We start from the raw sequence: 26,282 nt of genomic DNA on the forward strand, positions 1-26,282 counted from the left end.
GGTTCAGTGTGGGTGCTTTGCTGACGCAGGCTTCTCTGATGGCAACCCCTAGAATAGCCACACACAAACCCCTCTCCTAGCAGACATAGAGGACACCATATCTCCACGACTCCCCTAGAAGACATAGCAGTGACCCATAGTCACCCCAAACCCCCCCACCCCCCTACACTCATGCACACCCAAGGTCATTATCCCCCATCTGTCCTGTGTCATGCTCATTGTCCCAGCCTGGGTACCTTGAATGAATAGATGATTATGACTGCTATTATAATCACCACCATCATCATCATCATATTTGTTAAGCACTTACTATTTGCCAAGCACTGTACTAAGCACTGGGATAAATACAAGATGATTGTTGGGAAGGTTGGACACAGTGCCTGGATCACATGGGGGTCACAGTCTAAGTGGTGGGGGACAATAGGCACTTAATCCCCATTTTACAGATGAGGAAACTGAGGCTCAGAGAAGTTAAGTGATGTGTCCAAGATCACCCCCTCTTGACTGTGAGCTCATTGTGGGCAGGGAATGTGTCTGTTTGTTGTTGTATTTTACTCTCCCAGTGCTTAGTTCAGTGCTTTGAACACAGTAAGCACTCAATAAATACGATTAAATGAATGAATGAATCACCCAGCGGACAAGCGGCAGAGTCGGGATTAGAATCCAGGTTCCAGAGGCCACAATCCTGGGCTCTTTCCAGGATGCCACACTGCTTCTCCTAATCGCCCTACCAAAAGCTGGCATTCTACTTCCACTGCCTTTCCCCAGGGCAAATATCCTGGGCCTTTCTCCTGTTGGCTGCCACTGGCCTTCTGTGTGACCCTGGGCAAATCATTTCACCTCAGTTTCCTCATCTGTAAAGTGGGGATCCCAATTCTCCCTCCCTTGTAGACTGTGATCCCCAGACTTTGTGGCCACCAGCCATCTGCACAGTTCAACCCCCCACAATCTCTTCCACGACTGCACAGGCACTGTACAGGTCTAAGTCCTTCAAATCACCAAATATGAATCCTCCTTCCATTTCTTTGTTTCTATGACTATTTATTGTTCGTGGAGCATTCTGGATCAATCGGTCAATCGACCGATGGTATTTACTGAGGGTTTGTTGTGTGCAGAGCACTGTATTAAGCGCTTGGGAGAGTAGAGAGGGAGATAAACATCCATCCCTTGGGTTTTACATGCTTGGAGATTGCCCTGATGACTTTTGCCCGATTTCAGACATTTTTTATCACGATGATGGTCGTGACTTCCTCAAATCTGAGAGACGTTTACACTCCACCGCCTCAAAGTCTTATTGAAGGCCCACACTCCACCGCCTCAAAGTCTTATTGAAGGCCCATCTCTTCCAAGAGGCCTTCCCTGACTAAGTCCCCCTTTCCACTTCTCCCATTCCCTTTTGCCTCGCTCTGACTTGCTCCCTTTGTTCATCCCCATAGCACTTATGTACATCTCTGTAATTTATTTATTTATTTTTACTCGTGTCTGTCTCCTTAATCTCGACTCTGCCATTTGTCTGCTGTGTGGCCTTGGGCAAGTCACTTAACTTCTCTGTGTCTCAGTTACCTCATCTGTAAAAAGGGGATTAAGACTGTGAGCCCCATGCGGGACAGGGACCGTGTCCAACCCGATTTGCTTGCATCCACCCCAGCGTTTAGTACAGTGTTTGGCACATAGTAAGCGCTTAACAACCACCATCATTATTATTGTTATTATTAGACTGTAAGCCTGTTGTAGGCAGGGAATGTGTCTGTTTATTGTTATAGTGTCCTCTCCCAAGCGCTTAGGACAGTGCTCTGCACACAGTATGAATTACCATAAAGAAAAGTTATAGAAGGAATTGACACAACTCCTGCCCCTCAGTCGACTACAGTTTAAATTTCCTGAGGGAAATGAACCACACTCACAGGTCCGTGTAGAGGTGCAAAAGTGCATGTGGCAGCGGTGGGATTCGAACCCACGCCCCCGGAGAGACTGGAGCCTAAATCCAGCGCCTTAGACCGCTCGGCCACGCTACCAGCAGATAATAAGAAAAACCAAGCACATCCAGGTAAGGTTCTCGTTCTCACTCTGTTACAGGGAAACGTGTTCCGGATCCTTGTTTGCGAGACTGTCACGATGACGTTAGTGCTGTGACTCCATCGATAACGGGATACCCCGGGGAGGGGTGTAGAATCGTTCTCCAAAACAGAGCTCCAGACGGGGGGAAGGGGAGAAGAGCACAGGAGATAACGGAGTGGTTCTCCCATAGCCAGTTGGCACCATCCTGGAGCCAGAATTGGGTTGTCAAGTATTGGCTTTTTATTGACACCGGAAAAAAACTCAAGAGTAGGGAGGTGGTGCATAGCCATCCATCCCTCCCTGACCACCATCTTCAGCTGTTCACTCTCCAGTGGGTTATTTTCCCCCCGACTGCTGTCTCCCCTTTCCTAACCACCCCCCCCCCACGTCACCATGGCTCCCTTCATTTATCACCCCATTTCCCTCCTTCCATTCCTCTCCAAACTCCTTTGAGCGAGCTGTCTCCACCCGTTGCCTCCACTTCCTCTCCTCCAATTCTCTCCCTGACCCCCTCCAATATGGCTTCCTCTCCCTTCACCCCACAGAAATCGCCCTCTCAAAGGACGCAAAAGATCTCCTTCTTGTCAAATCCCATGGCCTTTATTCCATCCTAATTCCCCTTGACCTCTCAGCTGTCTTCAGTTCTGTCAAGCACCCCCTTCTCCTGGAAACATTATCCAAATTGGGCTTCACTGACACTGTCCTCTCCTGGTTCTCCTCCTATCTCCCTGGCTTTTCATTTTGTCTGTTTCACAGGCTCCTCCTCCACTCCCATCCCATCTAGATCCCCTTGTTTTCTCCATTCTGCACCCACTCCCTTGGAGAAGTCATTTCATCTTCCTGGCTTGAACTACCTTCTCTATTCGGATGATTCCCAGATCTCCACCTCCAGCCCTGATCTCTCTCCCTCTCTGCGATCTTGCATTTCCTCCTGCCTTCAGGACAGCTCTTCTTGGACTTCCCCCCAACACCTCAAATTTAACAAATCCAAAACAGAACTCCTCATTTTCTCACCCAAATCCTGTTCCTGCCCACCTACTTTTCTCTCACGGTAGACAGCACCGCCATCCTCCTTTGTCTCAGAAGGCTTGGCGTAATCGTCGACTCATCTCTCTCATTCAACTCAAATATTCAATCTGTCACCAAATCCTGTCAGTTTAACCTTTGCAACATTACTGAAATCCACCCTTTCCTCTTCATCCAAACTGCTATTACGTTAATCCTAGCATTTATCCTATCTTTGATTACTGAATTGGCTTCCTCACTGACCTCTCTGTCTCTCCCCACTCTAGTCCATACCTGACTTTGCTGCCCGGATCATTTTTCTACAAAACCGTGCAGTCTGTATTTCTCTACTTCTCAAGAACCTCCAGTGGTTGCCCATCCACCTCTGCATCAAACAGAAACTCCTTACCATCAGCTTTAAAAGCATTCAATCACCTCGCCCCCTTCCTACCTCACCTCACTACTCTCTTAGCCTGCAACACTTCGCTCCTCTAATTCCAACCGTCTCACTGTGCCTCCATCTCCTCTATCTTGCTGCTGACCCCTTGCCAAAGTCCTGCCTCTGGCCTGGAACACCCTCCCTCTTCATATCAGAAAGACATTCACTCTCCCTTTCTTAAAAGCCTTATTAAAAGCACATCTCTTTTGAGATGCCTTCCCTGACTAAGCCTTCATTTTCTCTTCTCTCACTCCCTTCTGCACTGCTCTTGCACTTCAATTTTCCCACTTTATTCACCCCTGCCTGAGCCCTACAACATGCAAATTTATTTATTATATGTCAATGCCTGTCTCCACCTCTACAGTGTAAGATTGCTGTGGGCAGGGAACATGTCTACCAACTGCATTGCATACTCTGCCAAACACTTAGTACAGCTTTGTGCACATAGCAGGCACTAAATAAATACAGCTTTTTAAAAAATGGTATTTGGGAAACATTTACTACATGGCTGGCACTGTACTAAGCACTGGGGTAGATATTAGCTAATCAGTTTGGACACAGTCCCTGTCCTACATAGGGCTCATAGTCTTAATCCCCATTTCACGGATGAGGGAACTGAAGCCCAGAGAATAATAATAATAATTATGGTGTTTGTTAAGCCCTTAATGTGTGCCAAACACTGTTCTACCCCAAACACTGGGGTAGATACGAGGTATTCAGGTTAGACACAGTCCCTGCCCTACATGGGGATCACAATTTTATTCCCCATTTTGCAGATGAGGTAACTGAGGCACAGAGAAGTTAAGTGACTTGCCCAAGGTCACACAGCAGACAAGTAGCAGAGCTGGGATTAGATCCCATGACCTTCTGACTTCCAGGCCCAAGTGAAGTGATTTGTCCAAGGTCAAATTGGACAAATTGGACAAGGTCAAATCCACCAGCAGATAAGTGGTGGAGCCGGGATTAGAACCCAGGACCATCCATGGTACTTACTAAACACCTAGTAAGTGGTAAGCATTTAGGCAGGTACAGTAACAACAAAATTAATCTTTTCTGCCCTCTGCTCCAATGAGATATTCTTCCCCTTGATTCTATTTATTGCCTTTGTTCTTGTCTGTCTCCCCCGATTAGACTGTAAGCCTATCAAAGGGCAGGGACCGTCTCTATCTGTAACCGATTTGTACATTCCAAGCGCTTAGTACAGTGCTCTGCACATAGTAAGCGCTAAATAAATACTAGTGAATGAATGAGCCATTGGCTGCTATCCTTAAACTCGACCGTAGCTTTGACTTTATCGACCTCCTTACTAACCTCCCCGCCGCCTGTCTCTCCCCTCTCCAGTCTATACTTCGCTCTTCTGCCTGGATCATTTTTCGACAAAACCATTCAGTCCATGTTTCCCCGCTCCTCAAGAAACTCCAGTGGTTGCCCATCATCCTCCGCATAAAATAGAAACTCAAAGCACTCGATCACCTTGCCATCTCATCTCACCTCACTGCTCTCCTACTACAACCCAGCCCACACACTGCGCTCTTCTAATGCCAACCTACTCACTGTACTTCGACCTCATCTATCTCGCCACCCACCTCTTGCCCACATCCTGCCTCTGACCTGGAAAGGCCTCCCTCTTCATGTCCAACAGATAGTTACTATCTCCACCTTCAGAACCTGAATGAAGGTACATCTCCTCCAAGTGGTCTTCCCTGACTAGGCCCTCATTTTCTCTTCTCCCACTCCCTTCTGCATCACTCTGGTTTGCTCCCTTTATTCACCCTTCCCTCATCCCCAAAGCACTTAGTAACATATCTGTAATTTATTTAAACTGAAATCTGTCTCCCCAGCTCTCCCTTCCGCTCTCCTCAGGACTGTGCTCATTTGTATATATTTTTATTACCCTATTTATTTTGTTAATGAGGTGTACATCCCCTGATTCTATTTATTGCGATTAGGGTGTCTTGTTTTTGTCCATCTGTCTCCCCCGATTAGACTGTAAGCCCGTCAATGGGCAGGGATTTTCTCTATCTGTTGCCAAATTGTACATTCCAAGCACTTAGTACAGTGGTATGTACATAGTAAGCGCTCAATAAATACTATTGAATGAATGAATGAATAAACAGACTGTGGGTAGGAATATGTCTACCAACTCTGTTATTTTGTCCTCTCCCAAGAGCTTAGCTCTGCACACAGTAGGGCCTTTATAAATATGATTAATCGATTGCCTGTCCATTCATTCATTCATTCAATATATTTATTAAGCACTTACTGTGTGCAGAGCACTGTACTAAGTGCTTGAGAAAGAAAAATACAAGAAAGAACAGCACAACAAATGCCACCTGGACCCCCACCAGCCCTTGGTCCTGCCCAGGAAGGACTGAAACACAGGCCACATGAGGCCTTATAACCTCTTAAAATGTTGGAAACCTGTCCTTCATGGTTGTGGCTGTTTCTTCTGTGACTGCTGGTCTGGGCCACCAGGAAGCAGCTTGGGCTAGTGGATAAGGCACGGCCCTGGGAGTCAGAGGACCTAGGTTCTAATTCCGGGTCTGTCATTTGTCTGATGTGTGAGCCACTTCACTTCTCTGGGCCTCAATTCCCTCATCTGTAAAATGGGGATTAAGGCTGTGAGCCCCACGTGGAACTGTGCCTAACCCATTTATCTTTATCTACTACAGTGCCGGGCACACAGTAAAAACTTAACAAATACATGGCTTAAGGGAAAGATCACGGGTTTGTGAGGCAGAGGATGTGGTTTTTAATCCCGGCTCTATCACTTGTCTGCTATGTGAACTTGGGCAAGCCACTTAACTTCTCTGTGCCTCCGTTACCTCATTTGTAAAATGGGGATTAAGATTGTGAGCCCCACGTAGGACAACCTGATTACCTTGTATCTACCCCTGCAAGCAATTATGATATTTGTTAAGCACTTACTATGTGCAAAGTACTGTTCTAAGGTCACACAGCTGATAAGTGGTGGAGCCGGAATTAGAATCCATGACCTCTGACTCCCAAGCCTGTGCTCTTTCCACTAAGCCATGCTGCTTCTCACTTAACAAATACCATTTTTATTAAATACTATAAAAACACCTACCGAACTCTGTTGCTCTGGTTGCTTTGATTGTCACCCTTGTCTCCTGTATTTTTGCTTCATTTTTCCTATGGGCCTGTTCATTCATTCATCCATTCATCCATCCATTCATCCATCCATTCATCCATCCATCCATTCATCCATCCATTCATCATCCATTCATCCATCCATCCATCCATCCATCCATCCATCCATCCATCCATCCATCCATCCATCCATCCATCCATCCATCCATCCATCCATCCATCCGTATTTATTGAGTGCTTACTCCCTTTTCATATCCAACAGGCAATTATTTCCCCCTCCTTCAAAGTCTTATTGAAGGCATATCTCCTCTAAGTGGCCTTCCCTGACAAAGCCCTCTTTTTCTTGTCTCCCACTCCCTTCCGCTTCACCCTGACTTTCCTCCTTTATTCATCCCCCATCCCAGCCCCACAGCACTTATGAACATATCTGTAATTTATTTATAATAATGTCTGTCTTCCCCTCTAGACTTCAAGCTCTTTGTGGGCCGGGAATGCGCCTGTTACAGTGTTATATTGTCCTTTCCCAAGCACTTAGTATGGTACTCTGCACACAGTAAGTGCTCAATAAATATCTTGATTGATTGATTGATTGATCCATAGGTGTTATTGTGATTGATCGGTTGCAGCTTTGGGAGTTAATGGGGAAAGGCTTACTGGAGGAGGTCGGGTTTTAGGAGGACTTGGACGATAAGAAGGGCATGTCACTAGGCCAAATCTTTGACAAACACAAAGTATTCTCCCGTGCTGCCCTGACCTCCTCGCTGAGATTGTCTAAAACTTTATTACTTTAATGAGTAATTACTTTATTACTTTAATGGCAGCCTGCTCACTGTGCCCTGATCTCGTTTAGCTTTCATTTAATCGTATTTATTGAGCGTTTACTGTGTGCAGAGCACTGTATTAAGTGCTTAGAAAATACAATACAACAACAAATAGAGACAATCCCTGCTCACGACTTCCCCACCCCTCTCCTGCCTCAGTCCTGGAACGCCCTCCCTCTTCTTATCCGATAGAGTTTCACTCTCCCCACCTTTCGATGGCACATCTCCTCCTGGAAGCCTTCCCGGCCTAAGCCCTCATTTCCTCTTCTCCCGCTCCCTTCCGCGTTGCCCTTGAACTTGGATTTTCACCCTTCGTTTACCCCTCCCTCAGCCCCAGAGCACTTACGCATACATTCATAATTTATCCATATTTATGTCTATTTCCCCTTTCAGACTGTTAGCTTGCTGTGGCATGGAACGTGTCTACCAACTCTTTTATACTGTACTCTCCCAAGTGTTTAGTACAGTATCCCCCCCACTTCAAAGCCTTATTGAAGGCCCATCTCCTCCAAGTGGCCTTCTCAGATTAAGCCCCACTTTTCCTCATCTCCCACTCCCTTCTGCGTCTCCCTGATTTACTCCTTTTGCTCTTCCCCTTACCCCCCCCAGCCCTGCTTTATATATCTGTCATTTTATTTATTTGTATTGATGTCTGTCTCCCCCTCAGACTGTGAGCTCATTGTGGGCAGGCAGTTTCACTGTTCATTGTTGTATTTTATTCATTCTTTCATTCAATAGTATTTATTGAGCGCTTACTATGTGCAGAGCACTGTGCTAAGCGCTTGGACTGTATAATTCGGCAACAGATAAAGACAATCCCTGCCCAATGACGGGCTCACAGTCTAAACCGGGGAGACAGACGGCAAAGCAAAACCGAACAAAACAAAACAAGATCATATCATCAAGATAAATAGAATCAAGGAGATATATACCTCATTAACAAAATTAATAGGGTAATAAATAATATATACAAATGAGCACACACTTAGTATAGTGCTCTGCACACACTAAGCGCTTAATAAATACGATTCAATGAACAAATTAATTCATTTTAACTTGCACTGCACACTTACCATACCCATTTCCAAACTGCAAGAAAGCCTGCAGCCCAGGGGCCGGTTAGCTCAGTTGGTTAGAGCGTGGTGCTAATAACGCCAAGGTCGCGGGTTCGATCCCCGTACGGGCCACTCAAGGTTTTTTTTTTCCCCCTCCCCCCCGCAAATCATTCGGTCGTGTTTATTGAGCGCTTACTGTGTCGCAGAGCACTGTACTAAGTGCTGAAGGTCGTAAATCTTGTCTTCTTTTCAGTGGCGACAGAGTCCATAAGCGCTTATCCTGGAAAGCAGGCCGAAAGCTAGTGAAATCCCTGGAAGAAAATGCAAAGGATTTCGAAGAGATCGGGTTTCTCACGTCACACCGGCTCCTTTATGGACGCGATTTCTCAGCGTAATATTGAGGAGATTGAGGATAAGGTATCCGAAATTTTCAGACTGTTTTCAGATATTCCACAGAATATCACTTTTTCCACCTTCAAAGCCTTATTGAAGGCGCCTCTCCTCCAAGAGGCCTTCCCTGACTAAGCCCTCATTTCTTCTTCTGCCACTCCCTTCTGCATAGCCCTTGCATTTAGATTTGCACCCTTTAATAGTAATAATAATAATAATAGCAATGTTATTTAAGCGCTTACTCTGTGCCAGGCACTGTACTAAGCGCTGGGGTGGATACAAGCAAATCGGGTCAGACACAGTCCCTGACCCAAGTGGATCTCCCAGGAGCAATCCCAATTTTAAAGATGAAATAACTGAGGCACAGAGAAGTGAAGTGACAGATCCAAGGTCACACAGCAGAAAAGTGGTGGAGCGGGATTGGGACCCATGACCCTCCCTCAGCTCCACAGCACTTATAATAATAGTAATAATAATAATGGTATGTACTAAGCACTGTTCTAAACGCTGGGGTAGTACAAAGTAATCAGGTTGTCCTACGTGGGGCTCACTGTCTTAATCCCCATTTTACAGATGAGGTAACTGAGGCAAAGACAAGTAAAATGACTTGCCCAAAATCACAAAGCTGACAAGTGGTGGAGTTGGGATTAGAACCCACAACCTCTGACTCTCAAGCCCGTGCAATATCCTCCACTTTTTGTTAAATCTATAATATTGTTACATTCATATTATATTCCTGTCTGTCTCCCTGTCTAGACAGTAAACTTGTTATGGTCAGGGAACGTGTCTACCAACTCCGTTATATTATACTCTCTCAAGTGTTTAGTACAGTGCTCTGCACACATTAAGGGCTCAACACGATTTACTGGTTGGTGTTGTCGGCGTCGGAGATTTATTTCAATACCTTTCTCCCCCTCTATGCCGTAAATTCCTTGTGGGCAGGAAACTCTCTTCGATTATAATAATAATTATGGTGTTTGTTAAGTGCTTACTGTGTGCTTACTATGTGCCAGGCACTGTTCTAAACGCTGGGGTAGATACAAAGTAATCAGGTGCAAATCAGGTTGTCCCACCCGGGGCTCACTGTCTCAATCCCCATTTTCCAGATGAGGTAACTGAGGCACAGAGAAGCGAAGTGACTTGCCCAAGGTCACACAGCAGACAAGTGGCAAAAGCGGAATTAGAACCCACGACTTCCAAGCCCGTGCTCTTGCCCCTAGGCCATGCTGCTCAGCACCCTAAAGTGCCCTAAAGATGGTAAGCATTCTAGAAACACCATAGATTTATTGCCAAAAAGATAATTAAGGTACAAAAGAAAAGGGCAGATGCGGAGGTGTGGTGCATGGGGACGTTTTCCGAATTAACTCCTAGTGAGACCTAATTGGAAATGAAAAAGTTTTTAGCGCCCAACGTGGGGCTCGAACCCACGACCCTGAGATTAAGAGTCTCATGCTCTACCGACTGAGCTAGCCGGGCACATGACGATTAGCTTTTCAGTGACCATATCCAAACTCTCCCAGGATCCAGGGGTTGCGAAAGTGATTTCTCTTTCTTTTTCCTTCCAACTCCTGGCCTACCCGATCTTTTCGCAGTTTTTACATTGGCATCCCCTCCCAACGCCCTCAAAAAGTGCCCAGGCCCTTAGGATGGAGCCAGAGAAATGCCGGAATTTACAGCGGGGAGAGAAGGATTATTTAGACCTTGAGCTCTATGATTATCTTGTATCGACTGCATGGCTCAGTACAGTGCTCGGGGGCATAATATACTAATAATAATTATGATATATGTTAAGCACTTACTATGTACCAGGCACTGTACTAAGCGTTGGGGTGGTTACAAGATAATAATATTAATGGTATTTGTTAAGCGGTTATTCTGTGCCAGGCACTGTGATTACAAGATAATAATAATAAAGGTACTTGTTAAGCGGTTACTGTGTCCCAGGCACTGCACTAAGAGCTGGGGTGGTTTCAAGATAATAGTGATAACAATAGTGGTATTTGTTAAGCGGTTACTATGTGCCAGGCACTGTATTAAGCGCTGTGGTGGTTACAAGTTAATAATGATAATAATAATGGCATTTATTACGCGGTTGCTATGTGCCAGGCACTATACTAAGCGCTGGGGTTGTTACACGTAATAATAATAATAATAACGGCATTTGTTAAGAGGTTGCTATGTGCCAGGCACTGTACTAAGCGCTGGGGTGGTTACAAAGTAATCAGGTTGGACACAGTCCCTGTCCCACAGAGGGCACGCGGTCTCGATCCCCATTTTACATGAGGTAACTGAGGCCCAGAAAAGTGAAGCGGTTTGCCCAAGGTCACATAGCAGACAGGTGGCAGAGCCGGGATTAGAACCCATCCCAACGTTTACCAAATACAACTATCGTTATGATCACCGTCATCATGTTCATTATCAAGGTTCTTCTTATCATCATCAGTAATAACACCAAGAATAATAAGAAGAAGACTAATATTATCTGCCCTCCCCAGATCTCTCTCTCCCACGATGGCGGAGCCGCGGGCCTCTCTCCGCACTGCTCCCTGTTGTTCAAGCGAAAGAGGGGCGGTGCTCTGTATTATACTTTCCCGGGCGCTTAGTACAGTGCTCCGCACACAGTAAACGGTCAATAAATAGGGTTGAATGAATGAATGAACTGATCTGCTAACAGGATGCGGATAAATTCAGGAAAGGGAGGGGAAAAAAGCCATACAATGACACGACTCCCCGGTAGGCCGCTGGTTATTCAGGCACGTGACCAGTACTGGTGACTGGAACCTCTAGCTTCACGGGCCGAAATAGCTCAGTTGGGAGAGCGTTAGACTGAAGATCTAAAGGTCCCTGGTTCGATCCCGGGTTTCGGCAGTTACCTTTTTCCCCGCGCAAATCCCTTCTCTGATAAAGCGAGGAACTGCTCTCCGTTATTATTTTTCACTCATTCATTCATTCCATCGTATTTATCGAACTCCTACTGGGTGCAGAGCACTGTACTAAACGCTCGGGAAAGGCCACTACAACAATTAAGAGTGATATTCCCTGCCCCCAGCGAGTTTAAAAGTTTTTTTCGGGGGGGCGCTGGGGCCGACTTCCTTCAACCTTCACCTATCAACCTTCACCCCAAAGACCCAATTCTGCTAAACGCTTACTCCGTGCCAGGCACTGTACTAGTCGTTGGGGTAATCTGGTTGGACGCAATCCATGTGCCACTTGGGGCTCGTGGTATGAGAAGCAGCATGGATCTGGGAGTAAGAAAGTGCCCAATATTGTTATATGGTACTCTCCCAACCGCTCAGTACAGCGCTCGGCTCGTAGTAAGCGCTCTATAAATGCCATTGATTGATTGCTGGGGCGGTTGCAGTCACGTGGTGAGTGATTGTCCTCCCCTTTCGCTTTGTTTATTCTGATGAAGCAGCATGGCCTAGTGGATAGAGCAAAGGGCTGGGAGTCAGAAAGAACTGGGTTCTAATTGCGACTCTGCTGCTTGTCTACTGTGAGACCTTGGGCAAGTCACAACTTTTCTGTGTGCCTGTTACCTCATCTCTAAGATGGGGATTAAGACCCCCTGGGCTAAGGTCTACACAGTCCTGATTTTCTTAGTTTATTGCCTGGCACTTAGTGAGCTCTTAAGAAATATCACAATTATTATTCATTCATTCATTCAAAAGTATTTATTGAGCGCTTACTATGTGGAGACCACTGTACTAAGCGCTTGGAGTGTACAATTGGGCAACAGATAGAGACAATCCCTGCCTAATAAAGGGCTCACAGTGTAAACGGGGGAGACGGACAGCAAAGCAAAACAGAACAAAACAAAACAAGTAGTCTAACGCAGACATCATAGAGATTTACACCTCATTAACAAAATGAATAAGGTAATAAATAATATATACAAATATGCACAGTGCTGAGGGGAGGGGAAGGGGGAAGAGCAGAGAGCGGGAGAGGTGGGAATGGGGAGACTGATCACTGATCCCAGCTCCACCACATGTGTGCTGTGTGAACTTGGGCAAGTCACTTCACTTCTCTGTGCCTCACTACCTCCTCTGTAAAATGGGGATTGCGGCTGGAAGCCCCCATGAGGGTCAGGGACTGTGTCCAACCCGATTTGATCGTATCCACTCTAGTGTTCTGCCTGGCACATAGTAAGCATTTAACAAATACTATTATTATTATTATTATACGTCTAGAGGCTGACGGGGGTGGGGAGGAGGGAGATGGGGAGCCAGAGAAATACAGAGGCATGGGAAAAAGAGGGAAGTTTTTCCTCTTTCGGTCTCCACAGAAGCCTCTCTGTTGAACTATCCCTATCTCCTCTCACTGCCTTTTCCAGGGGTTGAAAGGATCTCCGGAGGCAGGAAATCCCAAATAACGCAGTTCTTACCCTTCTCCTAACTCTCTCTATTCATTTATTCATTCATTCAATCGTATTTATTAAGCGCTTGCTGTGTCCAGAGCACTGTATTAAGTGCTTCGGAAAATACAATACAACAATAAAGAGTGAGAATCCCTGCCCACAACGAGCTCACAGTCTGGTTGGGGGTGGGGGGAGACAGACATCAATAATACAAATAAACAGACATCAATATCAATATAAATAAGCAAAATGACAGCTTTATATGTAAGTGCTGTGGGGCGGGGAGAGGGGGAAAGAGCAAAGGGAGTGAGTCAGAAGAACATAGAAGGGAGTGGGAGATGAGGAAAAGTGGGGCTTAGTCTGGGAAGGCCTCTTGGAGGAGACAGGCCTTCAGTAAGGCTTTGAAGGGGAAAGCCTCTAGACTGTAAGCTCGTTATCAGCAGGGAGCGTGTCTACCAACTGTATTTTTGGCTTCTCCAGAGCTCTTAATAAATAAAGAAATACATAATACGATTGAGTGACTCAGAACATTGCTAGTTACACAGTAAGCGCTCAATAAACACAACTGATTGATTCTTCTCTGCACTGCCCACTGTTCCCTAGAACCTGCAAGCACACGTTAAAGCTGCTGCGCCGCGAAGAATAGGGAGGACCACAGGGAAACGAGGTCTCAAAAATCCCACTGGGGATGAAAGTGGAGGGTCCCTGGACAGGAAGGAGATAACAAAGCCCGGAATTGTGAGAGCGGCTCACATGTGTTGAAACAGTATGGCCTCGTGGATAGAGCACGGGCCTGGGAGTCATTCATTTAATCGTATTTAATGAGCGCTTACTGTATGCAAAACACTGTACTAAGCGCTTGGAAAGTATAATTCAGCAACAGAGACAATCCCGGCCCACAACAGGCTCAAAGTCTAGAAGGAAGGCATGAACATTTGTCTGCTGTGTGACCTTGGGCACTCTCTGTGCCTCAGTTCTCTCATCTAATAATAATAATTAATAGCAGTTATAATATTTGTTAAGCGCTTACTATGTGCCAAACACTACTCTAAGAGTTGGGGTGATCAGGTTGTCCCCTATAGGGTTCACAGTCTAAATCCCCATTTTACAGGCGAGGTAACCGAGGCACCGAGAAGATAAGTGACTCGCCCACGGTCACACAGCAGACAAGTGGCAGAGTCGGAATTCGAACCCACGTCGTCTGACTTCCAAGGTCATGCTCTTGCCAGGAAGCCATCTACTTCTCAGCTTTAAAATGGGGATTAGAACTCACAATCCGATGTAAAAACGGGTTACCACATCCCACATGTGTAAGTTGCTCAAATGTGAGTCAGGATGGCCGAGCGGTCTAAGGCGCTGCGTTCAGGTCGCAGTCTCCCCTGGAGGCGTGGGTTCGAATCCCACTTCTGACAATCGTTTTTCGTTGCTGAGGATCCCAGTTTGTCTCTCCGGAGACACCAAGCTCCAGATCCGTCTATAGCTTGCTTTTGCGCCTCATCATCTCAACAAAGAAGGGGTCACCCACTTTTTGAGGTCCTCTCTCTTCCCTCTTCCAAGTCTTCCTGTGTCACTTCACGCCTCAGTGCCTCAGTGTCCTCATCTGTATAATTGAGGTTAAATACCTGTTAATATCGTATTCGTTAAGCACGTACTTTGTGCCAGACACTGTACTAGGCGCTGGGATAATCAGGTTGGACACAATCCAAGTCCCACATGGGGCTCCTAGTATTAACCCCCATTTTACAGATGAAGTAGTTGAAGTCCAGAGAAGTTTTAGTGACTTGCCCAAGGTCGCCTAGCAGACAAGTGGCAGAGCTGGGACAAGCGCTTAGTATAGTGGTCTGCACACACGGTTGAATGAATGAATTGGGAGACCCTCGTAGGACCAGCACTTAGTGCTGTGCCTGGCAAATAGAAAACATTTATAAACACCACAATCATAATAATCCTTAAATGTACCGCTCTGTCGTCGAGCCTCATCTCTCCCAGGGCTCCGTCTCCCCTCCCCCGAGGTTGAGAATCCCTCTGCCCTAATTTCGGGATTCACTAGGGGTTTGGAGCATGGAACTGCCACGGGGGAACTTCTGGAAATCACCAAGAACCTCGTCTCCTCCCCGCCCGCCACTGATCTGGGTTCAGTCCTCGATGGCTTGCAAAATCATTCATTCATTCAATAGTATTTATTGAGCCCTTACTATGTGCAGAGCACTGTACTAAGCGCTTGGAATGTACAATTCGGCAACAGATAGAGACAATCCCTGTCCAATGACGGACTCACAGTCTAAACGGGGGAGACAGCAAAGGAGAACAGAACAAAAACAAGACAACGGCATCAAGATAAATGGAATCATGGAGATGTACACCTCATTAACAAAATAAATAGGGAATAAATAATGAACACAGTGCTAAGAGGAGGGGAAGGGGGAAGAGCAGAGGTTGGGGAAGAGGGGAGGAGGGGCAGAGGGAAAAGGGGGCTCAGTCTGGAAATCTGCCTCCACCATGTGTGTGCTGTTTGACCTTGGTCAAGTCATTTAACTTCTTGGTACCCCAGTTATCACATCTCTAAAAATGGGGATTAAGACTGTAATACAAGACTGATTAGTTCGTATCTACTCCAGAGTTCAGTGCCCGGCACGTAATAAACACTTAACTGATACTATCAAAATACATATTCCAGCCTTCACTACCTCTACATAATTGGAAAAACCCCACCAGCAAGCTCCTCGTTAGTATAGTGGTGAGTATCCCCGCCTGTCACGCGGGAGACCGGGGTTCGATTCCCCGACGGGGAGGTGCAAAACTTTTTTCACTCTCTTTTTCTTGTAAAAACTTTTCCCAGAGCCCGGGCTTCCGGGGAAACGCAGACAAATCACTTCTTTGAAAACTCACAGAACCGCTTTCACCATCCATCCCAGGGATTCGTCCCCTGAATGTCTTGTGTCCTCGAAGACCCCAGAGGAGCAAAGTCTCCGGCTTCAATTATCTCATCAGTAAAATGGGGTTTATTAATAATGGAAATAGTATTTGCTAAGCGCTTCCTATGTGCCAGGCACTCTACTAAGCGCTGGGGTAATAATCAGGTTGTCCCACTTGGGGGTCACAGTCTTAATCTCCTTTTTTATAGATGAAATAACTGAGGCACAAAGAAGTGAAATGGTCACACAGCAGACTAGTGCAGATTCGGTTTTAGAACCCATCACTTTCTTACTCCTAGGCCCATGCTCCAGCCACTATAACACGCTGCTTCTCGTACTACGAGCCCCTAAAGAGACATGGATTGTGTCCAACCTGTTTACCCCACCGCCTAATATAGTGCCTAGCATAGAGTAAGCGTTTAACAGAATTGGGTCGGGCGGGGAGGGTTCATAGTTGAAGCAGAGAAGCAGGGTGGCTTGGTGGAAAGAGCCCGGGCTTGGGAGTCAGAGGTCATGGTCTGATTCCGGCTTCGCCACTTATCCGCTGTATAGTTTTGGGAAAATCACTTAACTTCTCTGTGCCTCAGTTACCTCATCTGTCAAATGGGGATGAAGACTGTGAGACCCTCGTGGGACGACCCGATCTACTTGTATCTACCCCAGCGCTTAGAACAGTGCCTGGCACATAGTAAGTGCTTAACAAATACCATCATTATTATCGTTATTATTGAAACAGACTATAAGGGGACAATTATTAGTCCGGAGCCAGAAAAAAAAGTAAGGTTGCATTGGCCGGGAATCGAACCCGGGCCTCCCGCGTGGCAGGCGAGAATTCTACCACTGAACCACCAATGCTCACGCCTCAACTTCCCTCCTTTACTCTTACCATGATAATGGGACCTGAAGCGGATAAAAGATTTTTGAAAATCAATCGTTATTTAATGAGTGCCTATTGAGTGCAGAGCACTGTACTAAGCGCTTGGGAGAGGACAATACAACAATAGACACATTCCCTGCCTTCAACGAACTTACTGTGTGCAGGGCACTTGTCTAAGCTCTTGGGAGAGTATATTAATAATGATGGTATTTGCTAAGCGCTTACTTTGTGCAAAACACTGTTCTAAGCGCTGTAGAGGGTATAAGGTGATCAGGTTGTCCCACATGGGACTCACAGTCTTACTCCCCATTTTACAGACGAGGTAACTGAGGCCCAGAGAAGTTGCATGACTTGCCCAAAGTCACACAGCTGACAAGTAGCTGAGTCGGGATTTCAACCCATGCCTTCTAGACTCTCAAGCCCGGGCTCTTTCCACTGAGCCACGCTGCCTTTCCAATATTACTTAGTTGGTAGACACATATCTGTGTTGGTGGACACATAAACCCACAAAGAGTTTACACTCTAGAAGGAGGGAGCACGAAATAGTTTCACAGTGAAAAGTTCTGAGCTTCGCGGAGTTCGGTCAGTTATCAATCCATTATTAATTGATCATATTGATTAAGCTCCTCCTGTGCTTAGAATCCTATGGGAGGGTGGAATAGAATCAGTAGACTTGATCCTTGCCTCCATGGAGCTTCCAGTCCAGCAGGAAAGAAAAACACAATACATATATTTATATATCGTTATATTCTACTCTACCAAGCGCTTAGTACGATGCTCTGCAACACAGCGCTCAATAAATAGCATTGATCTATATATTATAGAAAGGTGGAAAAATAGGGGGTTTGGAAGAGGGTGGCCTAGTGGAAAGAGCACGGGACTGGGAGTTAGGAGGACCTGGAGTCTAATCCCGACACTGCTAATTGTTTGCTGGGTGACCTTGGGCAAGTCACTTCACTTGTTATATTGTACTCTCCCAAACGCTTAGTACAGTGCTTTGCATACAGTAAATGCTCAATAAATAGGATTGAAGGAATGAATGAATGGACTTCTCTGTGCCTCAGTTTCCACAACCTTAAAATGGAATTTCCTTTTCTCCCTCCTACTTAGACTGTGAGCCCAACTGGGACAGGGAATGTGTCCAACCTAATTAAATGGTATCTCCCCCCCCAGCGTTTAGAACAGTGTTTGACGCACACTAAGCGCTTAACAAATACTATGGAAAAAAAGGAGGGTGAGGGGAGGCAGAGGAAAACAGGGCTTAGTGGAAAGAGCACATGGGTTCTAATCCTGGCTCTGCCACCTCTGCTGTGTGATCTTGGGCAAGCCGTTTAACTTCTCTGTGCCTCAGTTCCCTCACCTGTGATTAAGACTGTGAGCCCCACGTGGGACAACCTGATTACCTCGTATCTACTCAGCGCTTAGAACGGGGCTTGGCACATAGTAAATGCTTAACAAATATCATTATTATTATTATTAGCTCGGGAAATCAGAGGAGGTTCACTGAAGTTTTCTCTACCAAACCCTCAGCTGGCTCTCACTCTCCTTGATACAGCTCCGCAGCCCCTTTTCCCCACTTCCTCACAGCAGTGGGGTTCTAAAAATTTCTGCATAATATGTCTCCCTTTCCGCCCCATGTTGAGGGAGACTCTAGGCTCTAAATTCATGATGGGCAGGGAACATGTTTGCTAATTCTGGGAACTAATCCTCCCACATGTCGGCTTGTGTACCTTGGCAAATCACTTTACTTCTCTGTTCCTCAGTTACCTCATCTGTAAAATGGATTCAACCCCCCCTCCCACTTAAACTTTATGCACGTATCTTTCAGTTATATATTGCAAGTTACTTATTTGTTCATATTAACGTCTGTCTCCCCCTCTAGACTGTAAGATCGTTAGGGGCAGGGAGCGTGTCTGCTAATTTGGTTGTATCGTATTCTCCCAGGCGCTTCGTACAGTGCTCTGCACATAGTGAACGCTCAATAAATACCTCTGATTGATGGTGCCGAGTGAGCAGAAGCTTCCATCTTTACTTTTCCTGCATGTTTATCCGCTTAGAAAGGCCTTTGGAAATTTGGCAAAGATTCAACCCGCAGCACAGCTGGATTAAATCGTCTCTACATCACTTAAGCAGCTGGCTCGTTGGTCTAGGGGTATGATTCTCGCTTAGGGTGCGAGAGGTCCCGGGTTCAAATCCCGGACGAGCCCATTTTTACTTTTTAAATCTCTATCAGCCCAAAGGAAACTCAGGCCTTGTCTATCCAGGGAGAAATATTCTCAACAACCGTGAACCAGAATACTCTGCTTTTAGATGTTCTCCTTTCTCTGTGGCCAGGGAGTCTTTTGTGTGCTTTTTCTGACTTGCCTGGAGCCAACTCCCCTTCCCTCTCCTATTCTTAGAGCTATTTTACTGAGCAAAAAACTCACTTATACCTAATAATGATAATAATAAAGAATAATAAGTAATAACTGTGGCACTTGTTAAGCGTTTACTATGTGCCAAGCACTGTAGTAAGGCTGGAGTCTGCTGTGTGACTTTGGGCAAGTAATTTCACTATACCTGTTACCTCATCTGTAAAATGGGGATTAGGAGTGTGAGACTCATTTGGGACAGGGACTGTGTCCAACCTAATTACTTTGTGTCTGCCCCAGCACTTAGAATAGTGCTTGGCACATAGTAAGCACTTAACAAATACTATTATTATTATTAACAATAAAATGGGGAATGAGACCCTGAGCTCCATGTGTGACAGAGACTGTGCCCAACCTGAAATGCCTGTACAGTGTGCTTAGTACAGTGCCTGGCACATAGTAAGCACTTAAAAAATACCATAATTATTATTAAGATCAAATCCCACAGTCTTAAGAAGGAGGGAGAACAGGCATTGCATCCCCATTTTGCAGATGAGGGAACTGAGGCCCAGAGATGTGACGTGACTTGCCAAAGGTGACACAAAAGACAAGTGGCAGGGCTGGGTTTGGGGCCCAGTGCCTCTGATTCCCAGGCCTGAGCTCTCTCCACTAGGCCACAGTATCTCAAACGTACTCTTTCCCAGCGTTCAGCACAGCACCCTGCACATAAACCCTTAATACTATCCCTACGATTGTGAATCTCTCTGCCTGTCGACCTAAGGCGACTGGTTCAGCAATTGATCGATCCCACTTCCGAGAAGAAATCGGACTGAGGTAAATCTCCACTCAAGTACTCGAGATTAAACAGCGTCAGAAAAGATGAGAAACGGCCATTAGGGAACTAAGGGGCAACTGAACACCTGCCCTTGATGAGCTACACTGTAAAATCATTATGAGTAGGCAACGTGTCTGTTGCAAGCGTTTAGTACAGTGTTCTGCACAAAATGCGATAAGACTGCCACTGTCCCACACTGGATACGGTCCTAGTCCCCAGTTTTACTTTGGGCAAGTAACGTAACTTCTCTCTGCCTCAGTAACCTCATTTGTCAAATGGGGATTAAGACTGTGAACCCTTCCTGAGACAACCATCTACCCCAGTGCTCAGCACATAGTAAGCGCTTACCAAATACCATCAATTATTAGTACAAATGAGATAATTGAGGCCCAAAGAAGTGAACTGACACATAGCAGGGTAAGGGGCAGAGCTGATAATATGAACCCACGTTTTGACATTTTGACGAATTGTACATTCCAAGCGCTTAGTACAGTGCTCTGCACATAGTAAGCACTCAATACTATTGAATGAATGACCCCCAGACTCGTACTCTTCACTAGGCTACGATGCCTGTACACTCCCAAACGCCTAACGCAGTGCTTGGCACACAGAATGCGCTCGATACCGTTAAATTTAGCACTAGAGTCTAGCCTGCCAACCGAAATGTAGTGAACAAGGCTCTTTTAAGAAAATGTGGGTGGCTCTGAAAAGAGCCTTTGGGTTCAGAGTGCGAGAAGGCTCGCGATCGATTTACTTGGAGCTGGTGTACTTGGTGACGGCCTTGGTGCCCTCGGACACGGCGTGCTTGGCCAGCTCCCCGGGCAGCAGCAGGCGCACGGCCGTCTGGATCTCCCGGGACGTGATGGTGGAGCGCTTGTTGTAGTGCGCCAGGCGGGAAGCCTCGCCGGCGATGCGCTCGAAGATGTCGTTGACGAACGAGTTCATGATGCCCATGGCCTTGGACGAGATGCCCGTGTCGGGGTGGACCTGCTTCAGCACCTTGTACACGTAGATGGAGTAGCTCTCCTTGCGGCTCCGCTTGCGCTTCTTCCCGTCTTTCTTCTGCGCTTTGGTCACCGCTTTCTTGGAGCCCTTCTTGGGGGCGGGAGCGGATTTGGCGGGCTCAGGCATGGTAGAAGAAAATATAGAACACCTCTTCTTCCTTTAAGAACAATACTGCTAAGTCAGCTAGATCGCCTCTACTTATAGAGGCAGCATGCAAATGAGGTGTTCTGAACATTTCTTTCTGATTGGAGGATATGCTTTTAGTTAGGTAATGCAAATGAGAGGATGCTAATGTCCACTTCCTATTGGTTGAAGTGACAAAGCGACTTCTGTCCAATCAAACGCCTCCTTTAGAGTCCTGCCATAAGCTATAAAAGAGCTCAGGCACGGGCCGCTCCTTATTTTATCTTGTTTTTTTGCCTGTGTTTTCCGCGTTTTTTTTCGTAGTATGTCGGGCCGTGGAAAGCAGGGAGGAAAGGCTCGGGCCAAGGCGAAGTCCCGCTCGTCCCGGGCCGGGCTGCAGTTCCCGGTGGGCCGCGTCCACCGGCTGCTGCGCAAGGGCAACTACGCGGAGCGGGTGGGGGCGGGCGCGCCCGTCTACCTGGCCGCCGTGCTCGAGTACCTGACGGCCGAGATCCTGGAGCTGGCGGGCAACGCGGCCCGCGACAACAAGAAGACCCGCATCATCCCGCGGCACCTGCAGCTGGCCATCCGCAACGACGAGGAGCTCAACAAGCTGCTGGGCAAGGTCACCATCGCCCAGGGCGGCGTCCTGCCCAACATCCAGGCCGTGCTGCTCCCCAAGAAGACCGAGAGCCACCACAAGGCCAAGGGCAAATAAATTCAAGAAACAACAACCTAATAAGAACAAGGACAGACAACTTGAAACCAAAGGCTCTTTTCAGAGCCACCCACGCCCTCAGAAAAAGAGGTAATACTCTTACTCTATCCGGAAGCTGCAGACGCGTCTGCTAGTTTTTCGTTTGTTACAGTGTTCTGCACTTAATAAGCCCTCAATACCTGTGATCTATCAAGTTCAATAGTTGTTTGCGAACATAATAATGGTGGAATTTGTTAAGCGCTTACTAAGTGCAAAGCTCTGTTCGGATACAAGGTGATCAGGTTGTCCCACATGGGGCTCACAGTTTTAATCCCCATTTTACAGATGAGGTAACAGGCACAGAGAAGTTAAGTGACTTGCCCATAGGCACACAGCTGGCAAACGGCGGAGCCGGTATTAGAACCCACCTCTGACTCCCAAGCCCGGGCTCTTTCCGTTGAGCCATGCGGCTTCTCTCTAAAGCATGCTGCTCTCATGTTTTAGCACCGAATAAGTAGGTGCGGTTAAGGTTCTTTCTGGATGGATAGTCGTAATTATCACCCAATTCTCTGTTTCACGAGGAAGGGAGCTTGGGGAAACGCGAGGGGGTTTCGATCAATCTGGCATTTATGGAGCGTTTATCACCGGCAGGGCCCTGTACTAAACTTGGGAGTGCAACAGAATTGGCGAACATTTTCCCATTCCTAAACGACTTTACAGTCTGGGCGGGAGACTTAGATCAATTATATTCATTGAGCGCTTTACTAAATGCAGAGTCCTGTACTAAGCGCTCGGTAGAGTGCAATGTGAGGGAATTAGCAGACCCATCTCCTGCCCATAAAGACCTTATAGTTAAGAGGTGGAGACTAATATAAATAAATCATAATAGTTTATAATAAATTCAGTCTCTAGTAGCTTAATTTAGAGAAGCAACATGGGCCTGGGAGTCAGTAAGTCATGGGTTTTAACCCTGGCTCCGCCATTTGCTGTGCGACCTCGTCCAAGTCAACTCTATCTTAGTTCCCTCATCTGTAAAATTCATTCAATAGTATTTATTGAGCGTTTACTATGTGCAGAGCACTGAACTAAGGGCTTGGAATGTACAATTCGGCATCAGATAGAGACATTTCCTGCCCATTGACAGGCTTACAGTCTAATCGGGGGAGACAGAAACAGTAACAATAAATAGAATCAAGGGGAGGTGTACCTCATTAACAAAATAAATAGGGTATTAAGACTGTGAGCCCTGTGTGGGACAGGGACTGTGTCCAGCCCGATTACTTTGTAACCTCCCCAGCTCTTAGAACAGCGCCTGGCACGTAGTAAGCGCTTAACAAACATCATTATTATTATTAATAGTAGTAGTAATATGAGCAGTTACCTAGGCCTGGATGCGCAAACACCTAATAAAATGGGCGGGTTGTGAAATTTCAGTTTTGCCTTTCTTCTCACATAATCCTCAAACTCCACGAAAGATTCACAAGGGGACGCTCGGGATCTAGCGTTTCTCTCGGAAACCTCCCGCCTATAATCGTTCTGACCAATCGTGGATCAGCGCGGGCTTTTCAAAAACAGAGACAAAAAAGCGCGGGTTTAGGGGAAAAAGAGAAAGTGGAAGTCACACCATATAGAATGTGGATTCATTCATTCGTATTTCTCGAACACTTACTGTGTGCAGAGCACTGTAATGATGATGGCATTTATTAAACGGTTACTATGAGCAAAGCACTGTTCTAAGCGCTGTGGGCGGGGAGAGGGGTATACGAGGTGATCAGTTTGTCCCACGTAGGGCTCACAGTCTTAATCCTCATTTTCCAGGTGAGGTAATTGAGGCACAGAGAAGTTAAGTGACTTGCCCAAAGTCACACAGCTGACAAGCGGCGGAACCGGGCTTAGAACCCATCACCTCTGACTCCCAAGCCCGTGCTTCCACTGTGCTAAGCGCTTGGGAAAGAACACTACAATGATAACCAGTGACATTCCCTGCCCACATGAGCTCACAGACTAGTGGGGGAGAGACAGGCATCAATACAAATAAATGTATTCTTCCATTCATCCAAAATGTGTACGGGATGGCAATATATTGAAACACCAACCAAGCAGTAGCATGTTTCCCCGCTCTCCCCCATAACTCCTTCCATGGACTTTACCTTTTTAATGTCCTTGTTTTCTATTCTTTGATTTCAAGTGCTCCTATTGTCTATGTTCTGAGTAAAAATTATTTCTCTCGAGAGGAACGTAGTGCATTCACTTTTCCATTTATTTATTCTGATTCCACTGCTTTTGTGTCTGGGTCCCCTGTTAGAATGTAAGGTCTCGTGGACTTGCTATTTTATATTTCTCTTTCGTATTTCCCATGTTCTTAGTACAATGCAATAACCTCCATATTAGGGTGAGTTTGAGAGGAGAAAGAGGAAGTGATTGAAACTCTAAAAGGATCGTTTCTCTGCTCCAGTGACCTGCCAAATTTAAAAAAAATTTAAATAAAATGCAAATCTGTGGTGGACCAAAGTAATAAGGGTGGTCCTAGAAAGTATAATTATCAAGCATTGGTGGTTCAGTGGTAGAATTCTCGCCTGCCACGCGGGAGGCCCGGGTTCGATTCCCGGCCAATGCAAAGTCTGTTTTGTCAATCCACACTTTTTAAAAAAAATGGTATTTGATAGGTCTTACTATATGCCAGGCACTATACGACGGGGTAGATACAAGCTAATCAGGTGGGACCCAGTCCCTGTCCCCCATGGGGCTCACAGTCTTAATCCCCGTTGTACAGATGAGGGAACCGAGGCTCAGAGAGGTGAAGTAACTTGTCCGAAGTCACACAGCAGACATGTGGCAGAGCTAGATTAGACTGTAGATGGGACATTTTGCAAATTTTCAGTCCTAGTCCCTGGAAGCCCCATGAGGGATTAGGAACTCTGTCCGACGTCATTATCTCGTACCTCTCCCAGCGTTTAGAGCAGTTTTTGACAGATAATAAACGCATTAACTTTTTTTTTATATTTTTTAAAAAATGCGTTAACCTCCCCGTCGGGGAATCGAACCCCGGTCTCCCGCGTGACAGGCGGGGATACTCACCACTATACTAACGAGGAAATCTGTATAAAGTGTTTTGCATTTTCTCTCCAAATACATTTTCGAGAATATGCCCTCGAAATCTAATTTTCTTGGAGGATTCGAATCACCTTCGTTAGCAATAATAATAATAATTGTGGTATTTGTTAAGCCCTAACTATAGGCCAGGCACTCTACTAAGCACTGGTGTAGATACCAATTAATTGGGTTCACAGGTTTAGCCCCCATTTTACAGATGAGTTAGTTAACCAAGGGTCCGGGAAATTTCTTATCCAAGGTCACCCAGCAGACAAGTGGCAGAGCTTGGATTAGAACCCAGGTCCTTCTGACTCCATAGCCTGTGCTCTATCCACCATCAGGCCACACTGCTTCCCACTAGACCACCCTGCTTCATCGTCCGTATTGTTGAGGTGACTGACAAAGGGGGCATGGGTTGAGGGAGGGACAAGGATGGGGAAAATGAGGTTCAAATCCTGATCCAGGAGTTTAGATTGGAATAAGAGGAAAGGCAAATCTCTAAACTGTTCTGACTTTCTCCAGGACCCAGTCCTGTGTCCTTATTCTCCAGTGAAGATCTATCCGGAGACAGTGATAAGGATGATTAGAGATGCGTGGCCTAGTGCCTCCACCATTTATCTGCTGTGTGACCTCGCCGGAGTCAGTTCACTTCTCTGGGCCTCTATTACCTCATCTATAAAATGGGGAATAAGATTGTGAGCCCCTTGTGGGACAGGAAATGTATCGAATCTAACAACTTGTTTCTACGCCAGGGCTTTGTACAGTATCTGGCTAATTATTAAGAATAATGATAGGAAACAGTTTGTGTGATTTATGGGAAAGAGCACGGGCCTGGGAGAAACAGGACATGGGTTCCAATCCAGGCTCTTCCACTTGCCTGCTGTGTGACCTTGAAGTCACTTGTCTTTTCTGTGCCTCATTTACCTCATGAGTAAAACGGGGATTAAGACTTTGAACCCCATGTGGAACAGGGACTGTGTCCAACCCAATTATCTTGTAACTACTACAGTGTTTAGTACAGTGCCTGGCAAACAGTAAGCACTTAACAAATATTATTATTATTATTGTTATCATCAAAGCACTGGGTTAAAGGTTAGAGTAGATACAGATAATGAGATCAGAGAGAATTGTCTCTGTTTCTGAATTGTAC

The 26,282-nt window shown here is 46.2% G+C and overlaps 2 protein-coding genes, 1 long non-coding RNA gene and 10 other non-coding genes across 13 annotated transcripts; 7 read left to right on the forward strand and 6 right to left on the reverse strand.

Moving 5' to 3' along the window:
• Positions 1–1,933: 1,933 nt before the first annotated feature.
• TRNAL-UAG lies at positions 1,934–2,015 on the reverse strand. Its single transcript has one exon. It is a non-coding gene; the product is annotated as a tRNA-Leu (tRNA).
• Positions 2,016–8,547: 6,532 nt separating this feature from the next.
• On the forward strand, positions 8,548–8,621 carry TRNAI-AAU. The gene has a single exon. It is a non-coding gene; the product is annotated as a tRNA-Ile (tRNA).
• A 1,661-nt stretch (positions 8,622–10,282) lies between these two features.
• On the reverse strand, positions 10,283–10,355 carry TRNAK-CUU. Its single transcript has one exon. It is a non-coding gene; the product is annotated as a tRNA-Lys (tRNA).
• Positions 10,328–25,128, reverse strand: LOC120638156. The gene is made up of 3 exons (XR_005659661.1): positions 25,063–25,128; positions 16,047–16,049; positions 10,328–10,340 (listed from the first exon to the last, which is right to left on the reverse strand). It is a non-coding gene; the product is annotated as an uncharacterized LOC120638156 (long non-coding RNA).
• TRNAF-GAA lies at positions 11,675–11,747 on the forward strand. Its single transcript has one exon. It is a non-coding gene; the product is annotated as a tRNA-Phe (tRNA).
• On the forward strand, positions 14,566–14,648 carry TRNAL-CAG. Its single transcript has one exon. It is a non-coding gene; the product is annotated as a tRNA-Leu (tRNA).
• TRNAD-GUC lies at positions 15,957–16,028 on the forward strand. Its single transcript has one exon. It is a non-coding gene; the product is annotated as a tRNA-Asp (tRNA).
• TRNAG-GCC lies at positions 16,936–17,006 on the reverse strand. The gene has a single exon. It is a non-coding gene; the product is annotated as a tRNA-Gly (tRNA).
• Positions 19,164–19,235, forward strand: TRNAP-AGG. The gene has a single exon. It is a non-coding gene; the product is annotated as a tRNA-Pro (tRNA).
• LOC100087345 (histone H2B type 2-E) lies at positions 20,965–21,347 on the reverse strand. Its single transcript, XM_029055665.2, has one exon. It carries the CDS (start codon positions 21,343–21,345, stop codon positions 20,965–20,967), a length of 381 nt encoding a protein of 126 aa, XP_028911498.1. The 5' UTR covers positions 21,346–21,347.
• Positions 21,642–22,122, forward strand: LOC100090698 (histone H2A type 1). The gene has a single exon (XM_001509561.4). It carries the CDS (start codon positions 21,668–21,670, stop codon positions 22,058–22,060), a length of 393 nt encoding a protein of 130 aa, XP_001509611.1. The 5' UTR covers positions 21,642–21,667; the 3' UTR covers positions 22,061–22,122.
• TRNAG-GCC lies at positions 24,586–24,656 on the forward strand. The gene has a single exon. It is a non-coding gene; the product is annotated as a tRNA-Gly (tRNA).
• On the reverse strand, positions 25,063–25,134 carry TRNAD-GUC. Its single transcript has one exon. It is a non-coding gene; the product is annotated as a tRNA-Asp (tRNA).
• Between the last annotated feature and the right edge of the window lie 1,148 nt (positions 25,135–26,282).

Source organism: Ornithorhynchus anatinus, chromosome X5, assembly GCF_004115215.2.
Source record: "Ornithorhynchus anatinus isolate Pmale09 chromosome X5, mOrnAna1.pri.v4, whole genome shotgun sequence".
Taxonomy (NCBI): Eukaryota; Metazoa; Chordata; class Mammalia; order Monotremata; family Ornithorhynchidae; genus Ornithorhynchus; species Ornithorhynchus anatinus.

What these genes read in the sequence shown, in the direction of transcription:
- LOC100087345 (XM_029055665.2), bottom strand. Translation starts at nt 21,345, where the DNA reads ATGCCTGAGCCCGCCAAATCCGCTCCCGCCCCCAAGAAGGGCTCCAAG.
- LOC100090698 (XM_001509561.4), top strand. Translation starts at nt 21,668, where the DNA reads ATGTCGGGCCGTGGAAAGCAGGGAGGAAAGGCTCGGGCCAAGGCGAAG.